General features: G+C 36.0%; 1 protein-coding gene across 11 annotated transcripts in view; it reads right to left on the bottom strand.

The window, feature by feature from the left end:
• The window catches only part of LOC127523010 (uncharacterized), a 10,977-nt gene extending 4,656 nt beyond the window's left edge, over positions 1-6,321 (bottom strand). For 7 of the 11 annotated variants that reach the window (XM_051913423.1, XM_051913424.1, XM_051913427.1 and 4 more), the window contains exons 1-7: positions 6,026-6,320; positions 5,128-5,329; positions 4,413-4,575; positions 3,983-4,180; positions 1,445-1,519; positions 1,134-1,208; positions 607-681 (exon numbers count right to left, since the gene is read on the bottom strand). In XM_051913423.1, coding sequence (XP_051769383.1) covers positions 607-681; positions 1,134-1,208; positions 1,445-1,519; positions 3,983-4,180; positions 4,413-4,575; positions 5,128-5,328 — 787 coding nt within the window. In that variant the 5' untranslated portion in view covers position 5,329; positions 6,026-6,320. Of the gene's footprint in view, positions 1-211; positions 287-606; positions 682-1,133; positions 1,209-1,444; positions 1,520-3,982; positions 4,181-4,412; positions 4,576-5,127; positions 5,330-6,025 lie in introns of all 11 variants that reach the window. The other 4 variants (XM_051913425.1, XM_051913428.1, XM_051913433.1 and 1 more) reach the window with 2 other exon arrangements.
• Positions 6,322-9,993: the final 3,672 nt, after the last annotated feature.

Raw genomic sequence — 9,993 nt, 5'->3', positions numbered from 1 at the left:
ATAGACAGACAGACAGACAGACAGATAGATAGATAGATAGATAGATAGATAGACAGATAGATATACAGACAGATAAATAGACAGACAGACAGATAGATATACAGACAGATAAATAGACAGACAGACAGATATACAGACAGATAAATAGACAGACAGATAGATAGATAGATAGATAGATAGATAGATAGATAGAGTCACAGTACAGTGTTACCTGTAATCAATTTTGAAATGGGTAGATGAAGGGCATTGGGTGCTGAAGCAGAGGCTTGGACAGAGTCCTCAGGACCTAAAGAGAGTTTAAACGTATAGATTAGATAGACAGAAAGGGGTGAATGGATGGATGACAGACAGACAGACAGATAAATAGATAGATAGGCAGACAGACAGACAGACAGGCAGGCAGACAGACAGACATATAGACAGACAGACAGACAGATAAATAGACAGACAGACAGATAGATAGATATACAGACAGATAAATAGACAGATAGACAGACAGATATACAGACAGATAGACAGACAGACAGTCAGATATACAGACAGACAGACAGACAGACAGATAGATAGATAGATAGATAGATAGATAGAGTCACAGTATAGTGTTACCTGTAATCAATTTTGAGACGGGTAGATGAAGGGCATTGGGTGCTGAAGCAGAGGCTTGGACAGAGTCCTCAGGACCTAAAAAGAGTTTAAACGTATGGATTAGATAGACAGAAAGGGGTGAATGGATGGATGACAGACAGACAGATAGATAGACAGACAGACAGATAAATAGACAGACAGACAGACAGATAGATAGACAGACAGACAGACAGATAAATAGATAGATAGGCAGACGGACAGACAGACAGACAGATAGATAGACAGGCAGACAGACAGACAGACAGACATATAGACAGACAGACAGACAGACAGACAGATAGATAGATAGACAGATAAATAGACAGACAGACAGATAGATATACAGACAGATAAATAGACAGACAGACAGATATACAGACAGATAAATAGACAGACAGATAGATAGATAGATAGATAGATAGACAGACAGATATACAGACAGATAGATAGATAGATAGATAGATAGATAGATAGATAGATAGATAGATAGAGTCACAGTACAGTGTTACCTGTAATCAATTTTGAGATGGGTAGATGAAGGGCATTGGATGCTGAAGCAGAGGCTTGGACAGAGTCCTCAGGACCTAAAAAGAGTTTAAACGTATGGATTAGATAGACAGAAAGGGGTGAATGGATGGATGACAGACAGACAGATAGATAAATAGACAGACAGACAGACAGACAGATAGATAAATAGACAGACAGACAGACAGACATATAGACAGACAGACAGACAGACAGACAGACAGACAGACAGATAGATAGATAGATAGATAGATAGATAGATAGATAGATAGATAGAGTCACAGTACAGTGTTACCTGTAATCAATTTTGAGATGGGTAGATGAAGGGCATTGGGTGCTGAAGCAGAGGCTTGGACAGAGTCCTCAGGACCTAAAGACAGGTGCTTTTAGACAGGTGGTTCTTAACTCCAATCCTTGGGACCAAAGACACTGTAAGGCACTGTAACTGAAACCTTTAGCCAAAAAAGCGTAATGGCTAATGCTAACACTGTGGCTTTGTTGGTATGCAGGAAAGGAGACCCAGAGGCCGTTTTTTTAAATGGATGTTAATGGAGAAGAGGCTTCACTACATTGAATAAACCGATTTTGTGAGGAAGCTTATCATTTAATGAATCGACTGCCTGTCTGCTAATCTTCAGTATATTTTATGCTAAACAATACTTTATTGGGTATGATATGTAGATTTGACTATGATAAAAAGGTTATTTTATAAGACAGAGAAGGGAATGTCAAGACAGGTAGGACTCATTTATGGCATTACCACAGTTTTTAATAGTAATATTGAGTGATATTGCAATGTATATTGTCTAAAAGGAAGCTTTTTTTTGGCTTTCAGGTTTTACTGGTTATGGTACTGAATTGTAATGACTATTATGCATGTATGCATATATAACACTTACATAATGCATAATGAATAAAGAGAAAATGTTGTAAATATTGTGTTACATTGTATGTTGTTTAATGAAAATAAAAAAATTAAGTGTTCTTTCTATCGCTGCTAGGTTAGATTTGTATTGTAATAATTTATGAAGTTAAATATATACATATAATTTTAATGAATTAAATATGTATTAAATCACAATTAAGTTAGTGTAATCTTAAATGTTTTATGCTCCCTGCAGTGCCTAATTTGCAGCTAATAGAGATATTCAAGCTCTTTTCTACTGTAGTAAAGCACAGTCCACAAACAATGCAGTCCTACTGTACATTTACTAGTGACATAACACCATATATAGAACATTTATTCACAAGACCAGCGCGCTAATCCACGAGAAACTGATTCATGTAAACTGTAACTGACTGTCAGAGAGTCCCTCACATGATCCAAGTTATCTGTTATGCTTTCTCCAATGGTAAGAGATACAGACCCTCTCATATCCCCAATAATAAGTCAATGGGTGCGTCTCAATCAGCTCCCAAACTTGTGAATCAGTATATCGTGTACAAATTCAGGCACTGGTAAGGATAATAGGGATCCTGGCTCAGTACACATTTCCGGTGACATGACAACGTCCTCATTGTACAACATCACTACTGGTATTTATAAACAACAGCAGAGCTGATATCTTTATGACATTACTTGGAATTACTTGCAAGTATATTATGATTAAAATTATGATAAAACTTTGCTTGCTACATACGTGCAACATTTTAGCCGTAAGGAGTAATAAATTAATAAATTATAAATGTTAGCTAGATTGTCTTCAAATTACCTGTCTAACAATGAAATATAATAAAATAATGGTTTCTGTTTTAAAACATATATTGCGTGTCTTTGTCAGTCGTTATGTGTAATGAGTTGGCTCACGTGATTTAAGTTTAGCGCTTCAGAAATTCAGTTAAGGAAACATAGTGAGCATCAACTGGGGAGCTGATTGAGAAGCACCCAATCTCTGATGGGACCCACTGCTCTGCACATTTTGCATGTCTTCCTTATTTAACACACCTGATTCAGATCATCAGCTCATGAGGAAAACACTTCCTGAACTCAACTGAGTGTGTCAGATAAGATAGACATACAAAATGTGCAGAGCAGTGGTGGGTCCCAAGGACTGGAGTTGAAAAGCACTGTTTTAGACCATCCTGACATGTTAGTCTGAAATTTCTGTAAATGATGCTCTATATAGTAAAACAACATGCATAATGCATACAATCTGTTTTTTTAAGTCATATTAAGAGTACTGTACACTAACCTCAACATGGAATAATGTTTAGCTGCACAAAAGCATGACGGGTAGCACTTTTACATCTGAATGACATTATAATCACAATATAAAACGATCATGTTTTTTTTTTTCTTGTTTGTTTGTTTCTGTTGGTTATATTCCCATTTACCTGCCCTCATTGGTTACTTATTGATTATTCATTCTGTTTAAACCGTTTAAGATGTTTACAGCATGAACTGGACCACAAATTCAAACATTAGTAGTCAAACATATGTAAAGATTTTAGTGTATGTGATTATTCATTTAGATCAAACATTGTGCTAAATCAAGAGTTCGTATAACCTGGAATATAGGAAATGCATGTTAACATTAGGTGAAAACAGTTTACATACAGAAGAACATACCATTGTGGGTGAAGCAATGACATTTTCCAAGTATGGAAAAGGGACAACTGTTGGTAGGATAGGTGTGATAGCTTTTGGAGGTGAAGCAGGTAAAGCAGCCTTGTGAGTTATTGTGTGAAGCAACATATACCTTAAAGATGTGTCAATGCAGGTGACATCAACAGTTTTTGTCACAATTACAAAATTTAGATGCTTGTGTATATTTGGTAAATAGCTAAAAACTATTTCTGTTATTAATCAACAAAATAGATTGTACATAATTACCTTTAGATTTCTCCAGGATCCTCTTTTTGTGAGAGGGTTCGCATGAGAGATCCACTGGAGTAAGGAATAAAGTAACAACATCCTCACCAGTGCTGCCACTGAGATCATCCCCTTTATTGCTAGCACCACGATCTTCCTCACTGGACGACATGCTTTGGATGCATGTCTCAACTCCACTGTCCTGGGCAGAATATTTCACTGTAAAAGAAGCAGAGCAGGAGCTGTCAGATCAACAGCTGGACAAGTGTCAATTTCTACAGTAAAACAAGCCTGATATTGACATCACCTGAAAGGCTGCTCTGTAAGAAATGAGCCATTGCTCCAAATGTCATATACCTACAGATAAATGCACAACTGTACATTGACTGGCTGACATTACATTTGTTTCACTAAGGTGAAACAAATGAAAAATCTTTAGCAGTACAGTTACCTTTTAGAAGACTTGTAAAGATGTTCTTTATTGTGTCAATGGACACCTCCTCTGGGGATAAAAAGGAATTGGCTGTGATCACGTCAGTTGAGAAGGTTCCAAAAACATTCCTCTTCCCCAAGAGAAGAAGAGGATACCTCCCTAAGGCATGCATTTTGTGAATCTGTAATTACAAGGGAAAAAAATGACTCAGACATTAATAGGAAAATGCTGAATGTATAATATTACTTTTAATAAAATTAATAAGGCAGTGTAAATCTTTTTTTTTTTTTTGGCAGAAGCAATTATAGGCAAAATATAAAGACGCTATTTTTGTTTCATCTCCCACCTGTCTTTATATGCTATAAATGTTACTGGAAAATATCACAGAAACGTTTATAAAACACTTTTATACACAACACAACACACGTGATCAATCCACTGAGCCAGACACAGCAACTCTGTGTTTGTATAACCAGTGGAAGACGGGAGATTTCTGGAATTTTTTTGAAAACTGGTTACGTCACATTTCAGCTTTACATGAGGCCAAACGCTCATACGCTCATACACACACACACACACACAGACTCTCACTCACACATACACATGTGCACACACTTAAAGGGATAGTTCTTCCCCCCCCCCCCCCCCCCCCCCCATACACATCCCTTTGATATAGTTCATCATGCTTCATGCTCCAAAGGTCAACTTGAATGAATTTAATATAGTGACTTACCAAAACATTTGCAGAATTTAGGAGTTTACAAAAATTATTTCCACCTTTCATGTTTTTGACCCACTTGTCATTTATTTTTTGTTTTGAAAGTTTTACTGCCTTTTTCATGTCTTGTTTTTGCCCGCAATGTTTGCAGGTTTTGCACGCCACTGAAATGTGGACATTGCATGATCTGCACATTTTTAGTGTGGATCCAGGCATCCTGTGATAAACAAAAAGCACACATTTTTACATGAGCATACATGTACCAAGTAATTCACTGCAATGTTATGTTTTTATGCTTCTAAAAAGTTCCATGCTGGTTAACGCTGCTGGTGTGGTGCTGTGTTTTGGAACATGTCATAAATTGGTTATAAATAGGTCGAAGTTGGTCCAAGCTGTTTCAAGATGGTCATGAGCAGATCAAAGCTGGTCCAACAAGGAAATGAGTTGATCTAAGATAATCCAAGCCTGGACCAGCTGGTCAATGGAAGATGAACTCAGACTGCCTTCAAAAATCTTATACTTGCGGCAACCATGTTCCAAAATACAGCTGTTTTCCCTACTGCGTTTTTTAAAGTTATAAATGGTAAATATCACCAATTATTACAGTAAAAGGTTATCCACTCTGACGTAATCTGAGCTCATAAAATATTATTAAAGAAGAAAAAAGACTGTGTTAGATACTATTTAGTAATGCATCATCATGCTAACATCCAAAACGATCTCAGCACATGCAGCTAAAGATTTTAATTCATCATTCACGTTACATTTTTTATTTGAAAAAAATTTGAAAGATTCGTTAAATGAAAAAATAGCATATCAAGTGAGAACCATTAATAAAATAATAATATAGAAATACTAAATGTATAGTTTAAAATGTATTTAGTATAAAAAGAAGGAAAACACGCTTCCTTACCTGTACAGCTATTTTTCTTTGCACGCAGTGCGCGGGAGATATGCTAAAAAAGACACCGGAAGTGGTCCAAGCACCAAGCGAAAAAAAAAAAAAAAACTATTTGTGTATCTGATAACACAGCATGTTTAAAAATACAACACAAAAATACATGCTAGATTTTATCTTTTTGTACTACTGTGCAATAACGAAATATCAACCAAATATTACCACATTTTATTTCATTTGTATTACGCACTACCTGAAATCCTTGATTTTGATTGGTCAGTCGCGACATTACGGTTGTCCTCAATCGCCAGCCTTACGAAAATTAACCATGGTTTTACTACAAATAAAAACAAAAAATCTGTGTGTGCGCGCGCGCGCGTGCGGTTATACAAATGGTAATCAATGTAACCTACATTTATTATACTTAAAATATTATGCCCATTCTGTTCAATAGACTAAAAACAATAGCATGTAAAAATAAATTACAAATGCAATAATACCTATATTCTAAATTAAAGGTATTATGATGACACACACTTGTTTAGGCCTATTTTCATACCGAGTACCCATATTAATCAAACGCTATAGAAGAAGTTAGTTGACATAACTGGAGTCGACATAACTGGATCTTGAAAAATATGATGTGTAATAGATAATGTTTATTACTACAACATAAGAATCTAAACAAAACAGCGCCTTGGATGCATGCGTGTCTTCTGTAACACGTTAGGACCTGGACGCCAATGAATGTAGAATTATATATAATAATAATTATTATTATTTTTTAAAAAGCACGTTACAAGGCGCAATACCTGATCGAATAAGCAGCAGTTATGAGAATCATCCATGGAATTTGGTAGAAAACACACACATTATCCGGTCACGCTCCGCATAGGCTACACTTTAAAGTATAGGCGATACGTAACCATTTATACGTTATTTATGTGAAAATACGTATAAACATTTACGTTTTTGAAGCCCAAATACGTGTATATCGTACGTATATGCGTCTATTTAAACGTCACATGCATACGTTTGCAATGGTCAAATTTTACGTACAAATAGACACGTATTCTCATGAGATCACGTTGGAAAGAGATGACACATATGTGCTGTTGCAATGTATTGCAAATGAGACCTGACTCAGACAGCAATATAGTGTCGCCCAGATACGGCCCACATCTGGTACATGTGGATTATTCGTGGGTCAGATGTGGGCCGAAACTAGGCATTGCATTGCATGCAAGATAAAACGTTGTGCATTGAAGAGATGACACGTATGTGTTGTTGCATTGCATTGTATGCTTAACTTATTCCGTTAACTTAACTTGCATTAACATATGCAAGTTAAGTTAACGCCTAGCAGAGATAACGCCTAGCAGTTGTGTATTGAAGAATAACACATAACTTATGTGCTGTTATTTCATTGCATACAAGACAAAGACCTGACATATTAACTTCTGCACTGTCAAGAACTAAATATTCCATTGTGCGTTGAAGAATAACACATAAGACATTGCATGAGACCTAACTTGTTCCGTTGTGCATGGAAAAGAAATAACATTGCATATGTATTCTTCCATTGCAATTCATGAAAGATCTAACCTAATCCATTGTGCACTGAAGAGATAACATGACAGGTGCTTGTTGCACTGCGTTGCATACAAGAACTTACTCTTTCCTTTGTGCATTGAAGAGAAAACAAATCACATGTGCTGCTGTATCGCAATGCATTAAGAACTGTTTTATTGCATTGCATACAATATTCAACTTATTACACTGTGCATAGAAGAAATGTGCATATGTGCTGTTGCATTGCTACATGTAAGTTATGCACTTTTTCCTTGCATTGTATCCAAGAACTAACTTATTCCTTTATGCAATGAAGAGATAACACACTCACTCACATCTGGTACATGTGGATTATTCGTGGGTCAGATGTGGGAAGAATCTAGGCATTGCATGCAAGATCAGTCTGTGTGCATTGAAGAGATGACATGTGTTGTTGCATTGCAATGCACAGACGAACTAACTTAATGCGTTATTTAATGAAGTATTACATATAAGCTGTGCACTTGTTTCTTTGCATTGTATTCAAGAACTAAATCCATTGTGCACTGAAGACATATCACATGACATGTGTTGTTGCATTGCATTGCATACTTAAGTTATTCCGTTATGCATTAAAGAGATAACGCGCGTAACCCTTGTGCAATGAAGAACAATACATGTAAAATGCTCTAATTCATTGCATTGCATACAATAACTGAGTTATTTCGTTGCACATTGAAGAGATAACATGACAGGGGCTTGTTGCACTGCGTTGCACACAAGAACTAACTCTTTCTATTGTGCGTTGAAGAATAACACATAAGTAATGTTGTATTTCATTGCACTGCATAAGACCTAACTTGTTCCGTTGTGCATGGAAGAGAAATAACATTGCATATGTATTGTTCTTTTGCATTTCATGAAAGATCTAACCTGTTCCGTTGTGCATTGAAGAGATGACACAGTATGTGCTGTTGCAAACACCTGCCTTATTCCGTTATGCAATGAAGAATTACATATAAGCTACGAACTTGTTTCTTTGCATTGTATACAAGAACAAACATATTCCGTTGTGCATTGAAGAGATATCGCATGACGTGTGTTGTTGTATGCTTAACTTATTCCGCGTTGCTGTTGTGCATTGAATAATAACATGTAAAATGCACTGATTCATTGCATTTTGCATACAATATCTGAGTTATTCCGTTGTGCATTCATTTCATGCTATAATTTCATTGCATAAGAATTACGAGAAATAACACTGTTTCATTGCTTTGGAACACAGGTGATGTTGCACTGCATTGCATGAAAGAACAAATTGTTCTCTTGCGCGTGGAAGAGAAAAAACATTGCATTTGTATTGTTGCACTGCATTGCATGAAAGAGCTATTCTAATCCATTGTCCATTGAAGAGATAACATTACAGGTGCTTGTTGCACTGCTTTGCATACAAGAACGTACTCTTTGTGCATTGAAGAGAAAACAAATCACATATGCTGTTGTATTGCAATGCATTAAGAACTGTTTCATTGCATTTGCATTCAATAGTTAACTTACGCTGTGCATAGAAGAAATTAATATAACATACGTGCTGTTGCATTGCAACATGTAAGTCATGCACTGTTTCCTTGCATTGTATACAAGAACTAACTTATTCCTTTGTGCAATGAAGAGATAACACATAACCTATATGGTGCTGCAACGAATGAACTAACTCATCAGTTATGCATTGAAGAGATAACACATAACGTGCATTGCATTGCAGTAACATAATCTGTTGTGCAGTGAAGAGATAATACATGACAAGTGCTTGTTGCACTGCTTTGCATACAAGAACGAACTCTTTCATTTGTAAATTGAAAAGAAATCAAATCACATATACTGTTCCATTGTAATAGACACAAGAACTAACTTGTTTCATTGCATTGCATACAATAATTCATGTATTACGCTGTGCTGTTGTATTACAATTCATACAAGAACTAACTGTTTCATTGCATTACATACAATAGTTAACTTATTACGCTGTGCATAGAAGAAATTATGTCCTGTTTGTGATATAAAACAGTTTAATGTTGTTATAAGTAATATGTCCCTTATCCATTAGGCGGCGACCAGGGGCTTGAAAAGAGTTGAGTTGCACTGTTAAAGGAATTGAAGCAAGCCAGTGTGACAGTGTTTGATGAGTCACATTTTGCTCGTGTGTTCAGTCAAAAGCTTTGATCACATTATAATTAAATCACATTAACACTTTAATGAAACCAAACCGCTTTAATGAAACATCTAAATGTTATAAACTAAAATGTTACACACAAGAACTAAAATGACATTTGTTTCTAAACCTCATTAAAGAGGTAACACATATGTTCTGTTGCATTGCAATGGATTAAGTTGCAAATTAGTGCTCAATCTTGACCTTTCGCAACATACTC

The sequence above is a fragment of the Ctenopharyngodon idella genome, chromosome 11 (genome assembly GCF_019924925.1).
Source record: "Ctenopharyngodon idella isolate HZGC_01 chromosome 11, HZGC01, whole genome shotgun sequence".
In the NCBI taxonomy this organism is placed as follows: Eukaryota; Metazoa; Chordata; class Actinopteri; order Cypriniformes; family Xenocyprididae; genus Ctenopharyngodon; species Ctenopharyngodon idella.
This window is presented reverse-complemented; position numbering and strand designations above follow the sequence as displayed.